Raw genomic sequence first — 20183 nt, forward strand, 5'->3', positions numbered from 1 at the left:
TTTAACTAATTGGTGGGGAAGTAAGGATTTATACCAGTGGAGGGTTTCAAATTTTTTTACTACCAGTTCTGTGGGTGTGGCTTGGTGGGCGTGGCAGGGGAAGGATACTGTAAAATCTCCATTCCCACTCCACTCCAGGGGAAGGTTACTGCAAAATCCCCATTCCCTCCCGATCAGCTGGGACTCCGGAGGCAGAGAATAGATGGGGGCGGGGCCAATCAGATGTGGTATTTACCGGTTCTCCGAACTACTCAAAATTTCCACTACCAGTTCTCCAGAACTGGTCAGAACCTGCTGAAACCCACCTCTGATTTATACTCTTTTCAATCAACCAGTCATTAACACTCTAAAAGTCAACAGAGAGACAACTTGAGTGACTGAGAATCTTCATAGACAATGGGAGCAGAAGTAGCTTCTGACTTCCTGCTGGCTTCCCTTGCTCGTGGGAAGTTGGCAGAGTGCATCAGATATCATGGTCACATGATCACATGGGTGCTGCAACAGCCACAACTTTGCAAATAAAGTTGTCTGAACATCATAGAAATTTCAGTTCCACATGAATCCTGGATTTTTTAATGCATTCTTTTAAGTTTATTATTATTGTTGTTCATTGGTTCGATTTATATGCCGCCCTTCTCCAAAGACTCAAGGCGGCTTACAATGTATTAAGCAATAGCCTTCATACTTTTGTATATACCTGCTTAGTAGGGCTTTCGCCCCCCCCCAAGCAGTGTTCTTTTTTATACAAAGTCAGCTTATTGCCCCCACAATCCGGGTCCTCATTTTACCTACCTTGAAAGGATGGAAGGCTGAGTCAACCTTGAGCCTGGTGCGATTTGAACTTGCAATAATTGCAGGCAGCTGGCAACTAAATGCTACTTTAACAGCATTTAGTCCACTGCGCGAGCAGGCTCTTGAAAATGGATTGTAGTTAATGGATTGTAGGCACCTTGATTAAAAATGTTGTGATATAATGCACTTTGAGCTAACCTGAAAATACAAACAGAAAGATAAATATAATAAGAGTTTTAGTAGTATATAAAAGGTAAAGGTTCCCCTCGCACATATATACTAGTTGTTCCTGACTCTAGAGGGCGGTGCTCATCTCTGTTTCAAAGCTGAAAAGCCAGCACTGTCCGAAGATGTCTCCGTGGTCATGTGGCCGGCATGACTAAATGCCAAAGGTGCACGGAATGCTGTTACTTTCCCACCAAAGGTGGTCCTATTTTTCTACTTGCATTTTTACGTGCTTTCGAACTGCTAGATTGGCAGATGCTGGGACACATAATGGGGGCTCACCCCATTACGCGGCACTAGGGATTCGAACCGCTGAACTGCCGACCTTTCGATTGACAAGCTCAGAGTCTTAGCCACTGAGCCACCGCATCCCTTTAGTAGTATGTAGATGAATGCTATCCCAAAGGAAATTTCATAAAATAAGGGCTGATGCAATGTATAAAGACTAATGCACTTAGGCCTCTCATAGATCTATTTCCAAGGATTTTTTTTTCAAAAAAAAAAAAAAGGCAAAAATGCTGAAACTAAAACTGAATGAAGCTGCAAAATTATGTTCAGGACATATTGGGCACTAAAGATCAAGCCAAGAATGTGACAAGTGACAAGTGTTGGAATGGTGAAAGAAGAGAAAGAAATCCCTTCTGTTGCATGGAACATTAAGTAAGCAATATACCGGAAAGAAAGTAAGGAATAAAAGTCAGGAAAAATATAATCAGAAATCTGATCTTTCAGACTTCTGAATAAAAAATGGTGAACTAAAATGGCTCTACTAAAAGTAGAAGTGATGTCCATTGTGAAACAAAGAGCTGGCAATGAGTAGACTAGTTCTTTGTAATTTGGACAAGGAGAGAACTTGAGATCACCCACAAGCGCTCCATACAACTGTTCCTCACAAGGAAGCCACAAGATAGCAGTCTCTGGCAGGGTTAGAGCTCTGAGAAACAAGGGAACAGTTATCTTGTTCAAACCATAGTTGCACCTTTTCAAAAGATATTGGCTTTACATGTTTCCTTTTTAATCACTTTTGGAAATTGCTTGTTAATTGCTTCTCAGCTATTACAAACCTTTGGATCAACAAATTTTACAACATTGCGTGAATTTTCTTTAATCCTTGGCAAAACAAGCTTTAAATAAAAATTTAAAGACTTTTAAAAAGTTATTTTGGAATAAACAGAAAAAGAATGATTAGAAGTTTGATTTAGGAAGCTAAAAAATGGACTAAAAGTCCAGGTGGATTTGAAATAATATTGTGCAATTAACCTTAAGAATCCTTCCCATAGGAAAATGCCTTTATTTAGAATTCTTTTTTTTAAAAAAGGCTTGGTTGGACATTGGAGGGAACTAAACATAATTAAAAAAGAAGAGTACTTAAATTTGCAGAAAAATACCTTAACACTGGATGTGTTGAAGGATATTTTTGAAAAATGAACCCAGTTAATTTTAAGAATATGGTTCTGTAGATAGGCTATGTCTAAAAGATGTTATGGAGGAGGAACAAGTTTTACTGGACAAGACTGAGACTAATTAGAAAGTGGATTTTAAAATGGCAGGCTACAAGAATGTCATCGAAAAAAGTCATGCTACACTAGACATGTAAATAAAACTGGATGATACCTTAATAATTAAAAGAGATACACAAATAATAAATCAAAAGAGTAACTTAAATAATTTTCCTATATTGGATTTATAAAAGAGACTTATTAAAGTTTTGAAAAATTGTGTGAGAAGAGACAAAAAAAGAAATAAGAAAAGAAATCAAGTTCTAGGACATTATTTGAAGGATTAATAATCAAGATTGCTAAAAGGAAGGACTATAAAGTTGGTTTATTTGATCATGTTTAAAATAGGTATGTTATTATCTTTATCTACCTTCAGTGGACTTTTGTTGATAAGGATCAAATGGCATATGGGAAGAAAAGAACATTTGTTACATTTTAAGAAAAGGTGATAAGTTATTAAAATTGTTCATATTTTTTGTGATGAATAGTCATTTCTTTATCATTTTCTTTTTCTTTACTATATTCTTGTTTTTCTTTTTTCTACACTATTTTTTATTCTTTTAATTTTTTTAGTTTGCATTAGTTTTTAGCTTTTTAATTGTAATTTTAGGAAAACTACAATAAAAAATAAATATCAATATTCAGAATATCCCCAGCATGGAACAGTTGTACAACACAAGGAAATATAAACTAGCTAGGCTCCACTGGATTCAAAACCTATGCTTTCCCAGACAGCTGAAGAGGAGGTGGACCTATTTTTCAACTATGCTACTTCAGACTACAAGTGGGTTGTAATGTGACTCAATGTGCCTTTGTACAATAACCACAAAAGCTTGCACAAAGAAATCTCGAAATGATGAAGAAGACTTTTCTCTAATTACGTAGAAACATTTTATTATATGTTTAATCATTCAGGGCTCATCTGTCAAAATTGAACTACTGGAGCTACAGTAGAGAATTTGTAGTCTTTAATGAATTGTTAAGCTAAAGATGTTGAGACTCTGGAAAAAAAACAGAAAAGAGCAACACAGATGATTAGAGGGCTGGAGACTAAATCATATGCAGGAATTGGGTATGTCTAGTCTAGTGAATCTGAGCTTGTTGATTGAATGGTTGGCAGTTCAGCAGTTCGATCCCCAGTGCTGCATAACAGGGTGAACTCCCGTTACTTGTCCCAGCTTCTGCCAACCTAGCAGTTTGAAAGCAGGTAAAAAATGCAAGTAGAAAAATAGGAACCACCTTTGGTGGGAAGGTAACAGCATTCTGTGCGCATTTGGCGTTTAGTCATGCCGGCCACATGACCACGGAGATGTCTTCGGACAGCGCTGGCTCATCGGCTTTGAAACAGAGATGAACACCGCCCCCTAGAGTCAGGAACAACTAGCACATATGTGCGAGGGGAACCTTTACAGTTAGCAATGCTGACCAGAGGTTTGGATGCATATGCAGATAGAGAAGCACAGCTCAAAAGAATGTTACATCCAGTTGAATGAACATTCTCCTCCCCTCTAAAACCTTTAGTTCTTTTGACCAGGAAATGGTGTTAATATTACTAGTTGACACCCACAGTCATTTCCTATTAAAGATATTTAGAATTCTAGACTAGAGAGCTAAATAAAAATAAATCTGAAGCTGTACTTTGGCAAATTGACAGTTCATTATACATCAATGTGAAAAAACAGTTGTTTTGCTAAGAGGATTTTCTCTTTTTCAGTGTTATGTCCCTAAAATAAGTACATCCTCAAATTCAGACATCTGTATTTTCTAGCAAAACACTGACATTAGGGCTGCTTTATGAATAAGCAAGTAGGACTCTTTAGTTTGATTTGGGAAATGCAGACATAATTCTAGCTTTGAACATTAGGGACTTCTAATATATTACTGTAAGTCAGGATGATCAAGGCATCTTTTTTGGTGATCAGCAACCCAAACTGATTTCTTACTTCTTTTTAAATCTCTTCCTGGCAGCAGAACAAACCATTAGATTAAGGCATATCCATGTTTCCCTATCAAAAAAAATGCAGAGACATAGCCATCAAACAGAAGAGGTTTCCTGATACAATTAGTCTTCAACTTACAACCACAATTGAGCCCAACATTTCGGTTGCTAAGCGAGACAGTAATTATATGAGTTTTAGAAGAGTGAGGAAAATCCTCAGGGATGACTCACACCCTGGTCCCCACTTCTTTATCCTCCTACCATCGGGAAGTATAGCCAGCCGCACAAACAAACTGAAAAACAGTTTTTATCTGTGGGCTGTCAGACTCCTCAATGCAAAATAACAACATAACTACGTATGGACTTGCAGGGCCGGTGCAATGTGTAACATTTTCAAACTGATGCAATAGGACTGGGGGTTGTTAATATGATTTGTTGGGTTAGGGATTTTCTGTCTTCACTGTGAGTTGTATTATGTTGTGGGGAGTTGCACCGAAGGAGCTCAACCAATCTCATTGTACATATGTTGTGCACTGACAATAAAGATTTGAAATTTAAAGTTTGCTCCATTTACAACCTTTCTTGCCACAGTTGTTAGGTAAATCACTTCAGTAGTTAAATTAGTAACATGGTCATTAAGTGAATCAGAAGGTCGTAAAAGGTGATCACATGGCCCTGCAACCATCATAAATACATGCCAGTTGCCAAGCATTCGAATTTTGATTATGTAATCAAAATTGCAGGTGTGAAAAATGGTCATAAATCACTTTGTTTGGTCATTAAATGAAAAGTTGTAAATCGAGGACTACCTTTATATTCTTCCTCCCCCCACAAGGAGCAGGATTCTTCCCCTTCTACCCCATACATTCTTCCCATCACAATACAATCTGATTAATTCTCTCCTATCTTCTGAGGAATTATCATCTAAACGTGGAGATCCTACATCTACTGGTCTTTATGCATGTTCTATACTTTGTATTTGATTTATGAACAGAAATAACTGTCTGTCAGTTCTGAGAGTCTCTTCCCTTGAGATACAGGATCAGCTTTTGAATTTGCTACATTTATGTCTTAACAGAGGGAAGTTTGCCTGAGGCAGTAACAGTAAGCACATCTGTGACTGTCACTATTGGTGGGAAGACAGGAATTGCTGCAGGTAGGACTTGTTTCAATGCACTTGAAGTTGGGGATAACACTGGGGAGACCCTCTACTTGTTTTTATTTATTTGTTTGAATGTGAATCTGGAAATTGGCAGGTTCATCAGTTCAATGGGCCAAACATGGAATTTTTATATCAGGCAACCACTAGATGGCAGCAAAGAGAAAAAGAAAATGCTTTCCTGCCGTCTAGTGGTCAATTGCAGCATGTCGTGGAAGTCCTAACAAAAACTTCCAACATTAATTTTAAAGGATAAATCCTTGCTGTTAATACTAGGCCTAAGTTTTATGTCATGTGTATTGTTGCAGTGTCCTTTTTGTGCCCAGCAAATATTACTTCTGTGCTTTGCAACTTTTTCATAACTCCATAAAAATAAACACACAAAAAGCAAACGCCCTTTCACTTAATTTTCATCCAAGACCATAGTTCCCCAGGGGCTAAAATGACAATATGGAATAAACCTGATGGAAATGTTGGGATGATGCCCTGCATAATAACTGCATCAGTGTTTATTTCCACTCATCCATGTAGAAACTGAAATCTACAAATGTTCATCTCATTTTTGTATACGCCCTTTTGATATTTATGAATCCGTGAACTGGCATGAATATTGTTGAAAGGAAAGAGATAATGAATGAATTTGAGGGCCTCGTTCATGCCCTTTAAAGTGGTTTTATTATAGTCAGGGTTTGGTGGGGAGGAAAGTAGCTGATAATTAGCAGTTTCTAATCAAACCAAGCCATACCACAGCTCAGAAGACAGCAATAATTGAAAAGCAGATGGTGTGGAAGGACTGACGGATGAGGATTAAAAAGAGATTAAGTGGGAAAATCATGAAACTTCAGAAGTATCACCCTCCTCCCCAAAATACCCCTAGATACATGCTCAATCATGGACATGGTGATATCTATTTATAGCATCCAAACAGAAACATTCATATCAAGTTTGCTACCCATACAGCCTTAGATGAATTTCTTTGTAAAATCTGCTGGATGCGAGAAGAAAGAAGACAGGTCTTTGTAGAATCTTGCATCTTTGCTATGAATTGGAATAGGCAAAACATGAAAGATCTCCATGATCTAGAACCTGGACAACTGGGAATACCCAAGGATTCATTTCTATTCTGAGTAGATTTCTTTCATTCATTCATTCATTCATTCATTCATTCATTCATTCATTCATTCATGTATGTCAGATTGTGTGGCTACCCAACTCGCCATAGTGATTCTGAGCAACTGACAACTTATAAAATAGTTAAAACAATGTATGGGTATCTGCTTATCCAACAGGTCAGATAAGGGGGCGTGTTTTAGGTCCCTTCCTTAAATGTAGTTTTCTAGCAGGATCAAGAAGTGTGCCTTCTCAGAGCTTCTCCTGGCCTGTGGAATATTCTTTCTCCAGACATCTGTCAGGCTCTTAACTTCTTAGCTTTCTGGAAAACTTGGAAAATATGATTGTTCCCACAAACATTGGGATGGAACTATGTTTCTCAATCTTGGCAACTTTAAGATGTGTGGATTTCAATTCCCAGAATTCCCCAGCCAACAAGCAGGAATTCTGGGAGATGAAGCCCACACTTTTTAAAGTTTCCAAGTTTGAAAAAAACAAGGATGGAGCCCATCAAGATAGTATATGGATATGTGGGAAAGTGCTTTTCCTGGGATGCCATGAGTTTTTATTTTCTTGAGTTCTTATTCTATTTTGTCTGGGAATTGTTGTTCTGTTCTGTTTGGGAATGTTTGCTTTTTTTTTTTTTACTGTTTTGTGAGCCACTCGGGGTTATAATTGCAATATAAGTGACTATGTACTGTAAGTCCTTTAAAATAAATAAATAATACCTTAATGTCTGCCAATGGCAATGTCCACAGCAAGAAAAAAAACCCATCTCTTGGACACAAACTAATCTGCCAAACTCACAACTAGGAATCTTCAGTCTTTTAGTTTTCTCTGTTGATATTCTGGATCCCTCTCAATAATATAATTCTTATAATGTAAATTTGAGTAAATTATTTGAGATAATTATAGTAAATTCTTTGAGTAAATTATAGTATTTTCCAGCTGGAATCACCTTGGAAGAATACTCGCTTTATAATAGCCTACATGTGCCTTTTCAAGTGAATTTAGAAAGTCCATTCAATATTGTAATCTTCCTAACAGCTTTTGATCCCCAAGTGAACATTAACTGAAACATAATTATTACTTATCACTTAATTAAAACTTTATCTCCTCTTTGTGTGTGTGTGTGTGAGAGAGAGAGAGAGAGAAAGAGAGAGGGAGGGAGGGAGGGAGAGAAAGAGAGAGAGAGAGAGAGAGAGAGAAAGAAAGAGAGAGAAATATCTCACTCTGCTCTAGATAATATGACTGAATGTTCTGTCATGTGAATCATTAAACTGAGCTTCTGTATTGGTTGAACTGACATTGCAGCTGCTGAGAGTTTCAAGGTCCCAGTGAAATCACTAGAATCTGCATCTCCTTGGTCTGGGTATATGAAGGGTATATGACGTCATTTGAGGAGTGTGGTTTGCAAGACAATCTTTGTTTGCTAATTTCAAGCATGGACAGACCAGCGTGTCTACATTTCATGCATGTTTACATGTCTACGAGTACATACATGGATGTATACTTATTTTAAAAGATGCTACAAGTTTCTGCTGGAATCTTCAGGTTCCTGCCAGAACCTGAATCCAAACCTCTCCTCCCAGCACAAAGGATTTCTCCCAGCACAAAGGATTTCAAGACATTGTTTTGCTGATCCCACATCACGAAGGGATCTTGTTTTGCTTGCTTGGGAAATTAAAAACAACAGTAGCATGAATGACTGTCAAAAAGAAGCCTCCTCAAATGAAATCTAGCCACCCTTGCAAGCTGCTGTTGTTTTAGGTCAAATGGGTTTCAAAATTCAGTGGGACAAGCCTTACTGAAGTGTTTCCATTTTGTTTTGTTTTTTCCCCCCCCAAAAAAATTGCTGTGAATTGCTGTCGGGGTTTTGGAGTGAGCAGCAATCTATAGATATATTTGGAACTAAGTAAGAAATGCAAGAATCCTTTCATATGCTCCCTGGGATTTCCACAGATGGCTGTAAGAGCAGAGAAATTCCTGTTCCTGACTGTAACAGCTTGTAGCAACTATTCCTTGCTCTGCCTTCTGTGTTGGACTATAGGGAGCCATTAGCAGTGACATAGCAGCATGGGGTGAAACTGTTAACTGTCAGTTGTTGTGCAATGATACAGTTGGATTTCAGAAGGGCACAGACGTCAGACAGACTTAGTCTTGGACCTTTCCTGCATTGAGTGAGGGTGGGGGATGAGGAGTTCCTTGGAAATAGGTTAACTGTTGGGAACGAGTCTTATCTATGCAAAGAAAATGAATCAGAAATAACTAGAATTCTTTGCTTGCAGCCTTTCTTCCCACTCTCAAACTATATTTTGCTTATTAGTTTTTACATATTTTGTATGTCATTTTGACCGGAAAGGAGACTCATCTACAGAAGGTCATTTAGCACCAATAGATTTTTGCCCTATCTCTTCACTCCCAAATTATTTGATATCGTTTTAATTCTAAGCAGAATCAGAATAGAGAAGGAGGTTGCTATGACAACTGTTTCCTTAAGCCTTTGGTCTGACTCATTTCAGACAATTACTCTCATGCTCTAGGATGCATAGTTGTGATAGAGGAGAATTGTGTGCTGGGTTTTATTTCCTTTTATTCTTATCCTAGGTATTAACTTCCCAATAGTCATGAAAATATACATTGAGAGCGTAGGTCTGGTCATGAGTAACGCTCATGTGAAGCTGTGAACTATGTCCTGATTATATATGAAGTGTTTTTCTAGGTTTCCATGAGATACATATATATTATAATTTATATTTTGCTGATAAAGAAATGAAGGGAGACTAGTATAGATCTATTTCAAGCTATTTAGCTCTCATCAGCTAGCCATACCCTTACTCGGGTTCGAACTTGGGCTTCCTGCATGTTAGGCAGTTAAATTAACCTCTGAGCCACAAGTTCTCCTCCCTTCATCAGCTTGAGCCAGGGGAAAGATTAAGTGATTTCTATCGAGACACCTGGTCTACCCCAACATGTGGGAGGGGGCATTCTGCACAAATGGTTTGTCATGAATGTGACTGCTTGAGGGCTCCTGGATTGGAGCTGAAAGGTGAAAGAGAGCAGAAGGCCCCCTCCCATATATTGGGGTAGACCAGGTGTCTCGATAGAAAAACACTTTATAACTTCTTAGGCTGACATGATTGAATGTGTAAAAATAATGTCAGGAGTATAAAGGAATGTATACATAAATACATATGGTACCTTTTACGAACATACAAAGGCTTCTTGTGGGTGCAGTGTTAAAGTGTTAGATTAGGACTGGCAAAACATAGGTTCAAATTCACCTCAGCCACAGAAACTCTCCAGGTGATGATTGTCTGCTCATTAATGCTCAGTCCAATTTCTATCATAGAGATGTTTTGGCGGGGGTAAGATAAAAATGGACCCTCATATAAGATGCCTTGGTTTGGTTAAAGGGTGGGATATACATGTTAAAGACACTTAGCTTGTCAGCTGGAAAGCTGACAGTCCAGGTTCGAGACCCAAGCTCTGTGCAACGGATGAGCTCCCATTACTTGCTCCAGCTCCTGCCGACATAGTAGTATGAAAACATGCAAATGTATGTAGATTAATACCCTGTTTCCCCCAAAATAAAACTACCCCTGATAATAAGCCCAATCGGCCTTTTGAGCGCATGGCAATAAAGCCAAGTGCTTATTTCAGGGTTCAAAAAATATAAGACAGGATCTTATTTTTGGGAAACACGGTAGGTACCACTTTGGTAGCAAGGTAACAGTGTTCTGTGTGTGTTTGGCGTATAGACATGCTGGCCACATGACCACAGAAAATGTCTTTGGACAACTTGCCTTCCTCAGCTACGAAACAGAAATGAACACTCTGCCCTACAGTCGGACATAACTGGACAGGGAAACCTTTATCTTTTATACATCCAATAGAATAAAATAATGCTTCTTGGCTTAGACAAGAGATCCACCTGATGACTAGATTCAAGTCTATGACCTAATGTTGCATAGTAGTTAAGCAAATCTCTCTGGAACATTTACCACCAAGACATTAGCCAGTCTTCCCTAAACTAGCAACTTTCCGTTGTGAAGAGTCTACCCTAATTGACTGGGTATTCTGGGAATTGCAGTCCCAACTCATCTGTAGACTACGTCTAGCTGAGGTCATTCCCCTTTCCTTTTTGGCAACGAATGTTATGTTATACATTGTCTCTGAATGCTGAATAACTATTGGAGATATTTGACACAATTTGACCATAATTTCCAAATATTGTAGTTCCAGACTTCATTTGAGGGACATTATTTCTCACCTTTGGTCATCTTAGCCATGATCTCTGGGAGATATAGTTCAGCAACTTCTAGAAAGCTATAGATTCCTTGTTTTTGATCTCCAATAGTGACTGTCATCATATATGTGGCACTAAATTCTATAACTGGTGGGGAAAGTAATTTAAGTTATTGAAATTGAGCCTAACAGTCATTCTATTATCACTAAATGATTGAATTGTAATATGAGTTTAAAGCAGATTTTGTCGAGGCAAGTAGAAGAATTATTGGAGTCCTTCATAGTTTAGAAGTTAAGCATCCGAAAGCAGTTCCTATTTTTCACACCAGCCTATGTTCGCCACAACAAAGCTTGCTGTAAATGGATGGAATATATTATTTCTCCTCTAGCAAATGTCATTGCAGAGAACATTTGCTTGCTGGGAAATGCTGTGCCTGGACACAGATTAGAAAATAATGTGTGGTTTGAAGAAAACAGACACTGTGTTCTGAAATATTTTAAATGTTGCATATTTTTACACACGCATTTGAATGAAAAGTGACTTGGCAACAATAATATGTGGAAGGAGAGACAGTTCAAAGCATGCTGCTGCTTGAGGCAAAACTATCATGGGCAGTGGTCTCGTCTCCATAAAATATCATAATGCCAAATAGTCACCAAATAATAGAATAGAATAGAATAGAATAGAATAGAATAGAATAGAATAGAATAGAATAGAATAGAATAGAATAGAACAGAACAGAACAGAACAGAACAGAACAGAATATAATTCTTTATTGGCCAAGTGTGATTGGACACACAAGGTGTATACACCAAGTCTTTGGTGTATATGCTCTCAGTGTACAATGGCATTTAAGGTACAATCTTACCTTACAATCATTTTCTTTCTCTTTCCCAACAGTGCAAATAGAGAAAAGGTAGATTAAATGATTTGCTGCCCTTCTATAATGCATATAATTCTCTCCTAATCAAAACTTTTGCAAGCAGAGATTTTAGAGTTTTTATTTGGAGGATGGATGGCCCCTTCTCACTGGATAATGACCGAAGTGACCCCAGTATCAAATAAGAGTTTACCAAAAGGGCAAACAGTTCCAATTTTGGACATTCTGCCGGAAGATGCTAAACTAGCCATTATACGTCCTTGTTTCCTTGATGGTGGTAAATGATTGAGTAGTCTGAGCATTGACTGTTCTCACCTGATGTCCGATGAAATTGAATTTGAGAATCAAGTAAAAGGCTGCTCAGTCAGGTTTCCCTCACAGAATTCTTCCCGAGTTGCTTGGAATTTATCAAGCTTGTCAATATGCTTGGGGAGCCTTTTATTGATCCCTAATCAACTGTACCTACCACTGTTTTCTTCATATGCTTTATAGGCTTGCTTTACAAAATTAAAGGCTGCCTCAAGGAGAACCAACCTTGCATCCCAATTTTAAAAAGGTAAAGGTTCCCCTCATACATATGTGCTAATCGTTCCTGACTCTAGAGGGCAGTGCTCATCTCCGTTTCAGCTCATCTCCGTTTCAGCGCTGTCTGAAGAGGTCTCCATGGTCATGTGGCCGGCATGACTAAATGCCAAAGGCTCATAGAATGTTGTTACCTTCCCACAAAAGGTGGTCCCTATTTTTCAACTTGCATTTTTTACATGCTTTCAAACTGCTAGGTTGACAGAAGCTGGGACAAGTAACGGGAGCTCACCCTGTTACACGGCACTAGGGATTTGAACTGCTGAACTGCCAACCTTTCGATCGACAAGCTCAGTGTCTTAGCCACTGAGCCACTGCGTCCCTATTTAGATTCTGCCAGAAGCTCTATGGCTTCTGGCCATAGAGGGGTCCAACCTTGGCAATTTTAAGGCTTGTGGACTTCAACTCCCAGAATTCCTCAGCTATTGACTGGAGAAATATGGGAGTTGAAAACCACAGATCTTAAAATTACCACGGTTGGCCCCCCTGGTCTATGGTATCTCTCATCTCCATCTCTGGGATGGAGTGGAGCTGTCCTTTTGGAAATGCAGTGGGGGTGAGGGTTGGAATTCTTTGCAATAGTTGAAAAATGAGATTTGAGCAGATCAGAGAAAAGAATATCCAAAGAGCAGCTGTTTGTAGAAAAGCAAGGGAAGCATTTAATAATAAAAGAAAGAAAAGAGGAGAGAAGGACAAATACATGTGCCAAAAGTGAGAAATATGAAATTTGGATTATGAAATTTGGATTATTCTGTGGCTTCTCCAAGCAGAGAAAGACAATCAAACTTATTTTTGGTTTATTGGACAAATGCTTTTTTAGCTGTCTTCAGAGGAGAGGTCAGAGCTTTTGAATGTTAATTCAGAAATAGAGAAATGGGTGCCGAGAATGAAATAACTCTCCTAGCACTTGAGAACTATGGATCTATTCATGGTATCTCAAAGTGCCTTCGTTTTGTTTGCAACAACTGACACTGAAACTTATTCAGTGTGTCAGTGATCACCATCCTAATTTTTTTTCATATCTCCCAGGGCTGTAATTGTCACAAGATGAGATTGCATGAACAATCCTAGTATTTAAATCATTACTTTAAAGTATTCATACCTTGTTGGAGATACAATTCTGGGTGTTAAACTTTAAGGCTATAAATGAATGGAATGGGTTCAAAAGAGAGAGAGAAAACCAGCTAAATATGAGTTAGCAGTGTGCAGCGGCAGCCAAAAAAGCCAGTGCAATCTTAAATTGCATTAACAGAGGAATACAATCAAGATCGAGCAAGGTACTAATATCACTCTACAAAGCCTTAGTAAGACCACACCTAAAATACTGCATCCAGTTTTGGTCACTACACTATTAAAAAGATGTTGAAACTCTAGAAAAAGTGCAGAGAAGAGCAACCAAGATGATTAGGGGACTGGAGACTAAAACATATGAAGAACGGTTACAGGAACTGAGCATGACTAGTCTAGTAAAGAGAAAGACCAGGGGAGACATGATAGCAATGTTCCAATATTTGAGGGGCTGCCGCAGAGAGGAAGGAGTCAAGCTATTTTCCAAGGCACCTGAAGGCCAGACAAGGAATAATGGATGGAAACTGAGCAAGGAGAGATTCAACCTAGAATTAAAGAGAAATTTTCTGACAGTGAGAGCAATCAACCAACGGAACAGCTTGTCTTCGGAAGTTGTGAGAGCTTCATCACTTGAGACTTTCAAGAAGAGACTGGACTGCCATTTGTCAGAAATGGTGTAGGATCTCCTGCTTGGACAGGGAGTTGGACTAGATGACCTACAGGGTCAGATTAACTCTGTTAATCTGTTAATATTGTAGTTGGTTATATAGAAAGCAAACCTTCAAGGAAAGGCTGAAGGAACTTCCATATATTTAGCCTGGGGGGAAAAAATCTGAGGAGGATCTGACATCACTCCTTAAATACTGGAAGGTTGTCACACAAAAGAGGGCAAAATCCTAATGTTTTTTCAGCAGCGTGAAAAATACAGTTCTAACTTGGCCAGTATGTGCCTTTCCCAAAGGAAGAAGACACCAGTGGGCTAAGCTTGGGCAAAGCTGCAGTGACAGATGTTCTGGATGAAGCACCTGAAAGAGCAGCTGTGTTTTCATTTTGGCTGAAAGGGTCCTTTCTCCGGAGAGCTATGCAGATATATGAATGAGCAATTGGTTGGCTTTTCTGTCAAAGAATTGTGTTGTCCTCCTGGGGCATATATGCAGAATATGTCTGGAAAGGCTCCCAAGACTATACCCATTGATAATTATTCCTTTCTACTGATCCATGTGGAAATAAATAATTTGGCCAGGCACAGCCTTGAAGGCATTGCAAGGGGTATGAGACACTGGGTAGAAGATGGGAGTACATCTTTATTTATTTCTATTGTAACATTTGTCCCCAAAAGAGAAAAGAATACTGGAAGATAACAACTGGTTACCAACTATGATGCTTAACAGGAATAGCTTGAATTTTTCTATAATTATGTTTCCAAGATGAAGTAAGAGATGAGCTATCCCTCATAAGAACTGGGTAAACTGCATTAGGAAAGCACCTTGCAAACTTAATCCAAAGGGCTTTGAATTGTATTATATGAAGGGTGGAGAGAAAAAAAGAAAAGAAAAGAAAAAAAATGTAATGCTAAGAGCTGATCTGAGACTGGAATGGGTGGGTATGCAGAATATGAGAGTATTCAATAATAGACATTAATGCAAGATGAAGTAAATTAAGTAATGTAGTCTTTGGGGTCCCAGTGTTTCTGTACAAAGTATAGACAGGAAAAAATAGAAGTCTTAATGCAGGAAGGCAAATATAATTTATCCATCAATACTGAAATCTGGTGGCATAAAACTCATGAGCGAACTGCTAGGATTGAAAGGGCACAATATATTTAAAGGAATACGTTAGACAAGAGAGGAGGAGGAATGACATTATATGTGTAGAAAGTGTGTATGTATTGAGATCCAAGAATTTGAGTATAAGGAAATAATGGAACAGCTGGCTACAGTACATTGCTTATATCTCCAAGATCAGACCATTTATATGCAAGACTCTTGAAAAGAGTTTGCAGATATCATCTTAGAGTCCCTTCAGCGAGGAATCATGAAGGACAGGCATAGTGCCAATGGATTGGAAAAGGGCAAATGAGTAGGGCAGGGCAGGGCAGGGTAGTGTATAATAGGCTAGGCTAGGCTAGGCTAGGCTAGGCTAGGCTAGGCTAGGCTAGGCTAGGCTAAGGGGAGGGGAGGGGAGGGGAGGGGAGAGGAGAGGAGAGGAGAGGAGAGGAGAGGAGAGGAGAGAAGAGTTGAGTTTATTGGCCAAGTGGGATTGGACAAGCAAGGAGTTTATCTCCAGTGCATAAGCTCTCAGTATACATACAAACAACAAATTAATATAATCATAATATAACAATAGGAGGAAAGATGGGAAGGGTAATAGCAATACAACCCTACTACATGGGTAAATATCCTTAGACATAAGACAGTGCTGTGGGAATTCAGCAGAGTGATGGCATGAGGGAAAAACCTGTCTCTTTCTCTAGTTGTTTTGCATGCAAGGTTACCCCATTTTCAAAACGCTGGAAAAGAGGATCTAAGTGACAACTAGCTGGTTAGTTTAGCATCAATACTGAACAAAACTTTTAAATAGTTTATTAAGCAATCAATTTCTCAGCAGTAGAAAATAAAACATTTCCTGGTAGAAACTAGCATAAGTTTATCAAGAACAAGATCAACAGCAGGTTTATCAACATCCAGGAGGACTCTTGACAAATTGAAATAATAGGCAGAAACCAGCAAGATGAATTTCAATGCAAAATCTTATATTTGAGTAGGAAATATCTAAGACATGAGTGTAGAATGAGGGGAACCAAATTGGGCAATAGCATGTGTGAAAAGGATCAAACTGAGTATTAACCAATGTATCACAGCTGCAATAAAAAAGCAAATGCAATCCTAACTGCATCAAGAGAAGTATCAAAATCAAAAGGACTCATGGTTCCTCTTTACTCTGCATTGATCAGGTCACATCCTAGTGCATCCAGGTTTAAACCACATTTAGAAATGACCTTGACAAACAAGGGTGTCTCCAAACAAGAACAGTCAAAGTGATAAGACTCTTAGAAGAAAAACAACAAAAGTTGTTCTCCAACTCCAAAAGAGTTGGAGAAGAGACAACTCTGGTGAGATACGACAGCTGTTTTCAAGTAATGGAAAGGCCATCATGTAGAAGATGGAACAGAAGCGCTCCAAGTTGTTCTAGAAGATAGGATGAGAAGCAATGGATTTAAATTACAACGAGGAGACTGTGACCAGGCTCAAGAAATCCTAATGATAAGAGTTGTACGACAACAGAACAGACTGAGTGTGAAGGTTTCTCCTTTGCTGGAAGTATTTTAAGAGGGGCTGGTTGATTACCTGACAGGTTTGCCATAGTAGTGAATTCCTGCACTGGATGAAGAGCAATCTATATTATTTTTAGGATACCTTCAAACCTTACATTCTATGACTCTTTGGTGTCGGAGATTTATTTTGTTTTTAAACAAAACGTCATGACATCATATGGCCTAACTGGGCAGGTGTGTGCTTCTAATACCTGTATAAGTCTACTTCTTAGGACAATCATGCATTTCAGGCAGCATGCTTCATGACACCACAAGTATATAGTCTTATCGTTTTTGCAAAAATAGGTTCCCTCTTGGTTGTGGCAGCATAATCTAACCCTTAATAGCAATAGCACTTAGATTTATATACCGCTTCATAGTGCTTTACAGCCCTCTCTAAGCAGTTTGCAAAGTCAGCATATTGCCCCCAACAATCTGGGTCCTAATAAATGATTGCTTCAATGTATTGTGTAGTTAGAGACCTATCCTTGTGGACATTGAAGAAATCTTTCCTTTTTTGTGGCATTTCTGCAGGAAATTTTCAGAGCTCTTAATCCCTTAACCACACGGTAGAGAATTTAAAACAAGAGGCATGTTCTGTAGGAAAATACATTCTTTATTTATCTTCTAAAACAACAAGCCAGAAATATAATATACGTTCAGCGGTTTATTTTTCCTTTAAAAATTTATTTTCTTTAAACTTTTAACAGAAAGGAAAAGGATTGTATGTGCCATCCATCTAACCGTTCTGCCCCTTTCTCCAGGATGTGTGCCATCCTGAATTATTCTGACTTTCACAAAAGGATTTTTATTCCCCTTGAATTCTCTAATGATATTTCATTCCCAGAAAGCACAATGCATGTTTATGCCACAATTACTAATATAGTTTGATTGTCCTTCAATATGGCTTCTTGACAACTACCAAGAACCATTTTTGTTAATGTTGAAAGTGTTCTGGCTGCACCTAATAGCCCAGATCATATCTAGGAAGCCTTCACAGGTGATGAAGAAATTTCTATTTAAATTGGATGCATGCAATTTTTTCCCCTATGTGTGATACATGTGCATGTATTATTAATTTCCCTTTTTTCCCCCACATTTTTAATCATCTTCCAATTTTGATTGGGATTCTTTTGGTTTTATCTTTTTTGTTAAACAACTCTACTCATAACCAACAAAGAAGCTTCAGTGACACTACTAGAATTAATAGCTGAATAATTAAGTTCCATTAAAATTATTAGGGCTATTTGTCATATTAGAACCTGTAGCAGTAATGCTGCATTCTTTATATCATTTGGGGAAAATACTCTATGGGTTTGCATATTACAAATTCTAACTATGGTATTATATCACAGGATGGAACAAATTCCCTAATGTACATTGCACTGCCATGTATATCTTGTATTATTTTGATCTTATGCATAGGTACTCTGGTTACATGCATACAAGGAAGGGTATATAGGCTCTGCTCTACTTATCCTTCGAGTTCTACTTCAACAGCAGATCTGAAACTGTTTACATTGAATTTGGTACAACCTTTTTCTGAATTGTTTGCACTGCAACTAGTCACACTTCATTTTTAATAGCAGCAGTACAAGAAAAAAAGATGTTATCCCCTATATTCACAATATAGGCTGTGGATACATAGAATACAGACTGTACAATAGGAAGTTGATGAGATGCAAGACACTGTGTATCATGTGGAAGTTCATAGAAGTTCCTGGGCATCAGGACAAGAATGCTAAATATTTTAGTGTACAGTCCTTCCAATCATAGTTGAAGGCACAGTTTCCCAATAATATAATGAGGACTCTTCTCAGATAGGATTATTGCATTCTCCATTCCCTAAATTTTTAGTACTTCATTGTACTTCCAAACAACTCCAGTGTCTTTGGGACTAACTTAATACCCAGCCATCATTCTTTCATCTCTCTTTCACCTTTTCAAACGCAAGCTTCTAAATATAAATAGAAATTCATAAATATGGAAATATCAGGGCCAACCCTTCTCCATATTAGTAAAAAATCAGAACATAGGCTAAGATTTGTAATTGAAGTCCCAACATGACAAAAAGAATACAATAAAGGATAATGTTAAAGATAAGAATAGGGGTCAGAAAGAAAATTGATTTTTCCTCCCACTCTTCCTCTTGTAATTTTTATTGCCCGGCTTTTCTTCTTTCCTAAACACAAATGCAAATATGGTTTGTTTGTGCAATCATATCATCATTATTTCTTACAAATAAAATAGAGATTTTTTAAAAAAAGATACAGCTCTGGTCTGTTCCATTTCAAGTATATTGTGCTGTCTAGTCAATTGCAGAGGTTAGGTTCCTTTGGGGAAACTATGGTATAGAGACATAAGGTTGAAGTTGTGTAGCTAGCAGATTCATCGCTAGTCCTGAAATCCTGGGCATAAATAAATGCGGTGGAAGCAATAAAGTCATTGCTTAGTGTCTTCGATCGTTTAGTTTTGTTCATCAGACTAAAATAAAGCAGAAGTGGAGCTTGTCTCTTAAAAGAACTATAGTACTTATATAGTTCATTGTGTGAGAAAAAGTTTTTTTTTTTCATTCTTAATATTTGCCTTTGGCCTTGATGTTGGCTTTTTGCACATTATGTCAGATGCCTCCAGGAAAAATTCCATGTGATTATATATATTTTTCCTACCACCTGTGTCATCCCTACATGAAAATGATTCTCTCTTTGAATCCAGTGCTTCTCTGCTAATAGAACAGAAACGGTTTTTCTACTCCCACGTTGGAATCTTAAGTTTATTCCAGTGTGACTGCTGCTGACAGAATGACGTGGGGTGATTTGTTTTCTTTTTTAAGTGAGAATTCTTCCATTCACAAACAGAAGCTGCTGCCAAAGGCATCACATCACAAAACAAGGAAGAACGAAGGTGACCGGTTCCTTGCCCGGCTAGGTTCTGCTTCTCAGTTGCAGGAGATAAACCTCAGAATCTGGGCCACCTGTTACGCTACTTCATGACTGCAAGGATCACAATATCCACAAAAACTGTGGCTGCACCGACCTCTTGTGTCATCTTCTTATCCCAGGAATACCCGCTGTGACGGCCTAGAGCAGGTTACCATGGCAATGTGTGCTTTCCTCTGGAGGCCGCACTTTATCCCACTTTCAGTAATATAAAATGAGTCCTTAGGCTGGTTTTTTTCTCTCCCTGCTGCCACCAGTTTAAAGAAAAATAAGGCTAATGTGATGCAATGTTTGCTTGAGAAAAAATACCTAAGATGAGAATTCATATGTTCAGAATGTGTATGTGCATGGGAGTGTGTATATGTATGCGCCAAGGTGTGCCTGAATATAATTTATGCAAAAACCTGCTCAGAACATTATTTGTACTA

At 38.3% G+C, this 20183-nt stretch overlaps 1 protein-coding gene across 1 annotated transcript in view; it reads left to right on the plus strand.

Annotated features, from left to right (window-relative positions):
* Positions 1 to 20183, plus strand: part of CACNA2D4 (calcium voltage-gated channel auxiliary subunit alpha2delta 4) — a 202427-nt gene that overhangs the window by 104666 nt on the left and 77578 nt on the right. Inside the window, exon 28 of the mRNA XM_087873504.1 lies at positions 5534 to 5611. Within this exon, the coding sequence (XP_087729630.1) occupies positions 5534 to 5611 (78 nt within the window). The remainder of the gene's footprint in view (positions 1 to 5533; positions 5612 to 20183) is intronic.

This window comes from Pantherophis guttatus, chromosome 7 (assembly GCF_059756535.1).
Source record: "Pantherophis guttatus breed Tessera chromosome 7, ASM5975653v1, whole genome shotgun sequence".
NCBI lineage: Eukaryota > Metazoa > Chordata > Lepidosauria > Squamata > Colubridae > Pantherophis > Pantherophis guttatus.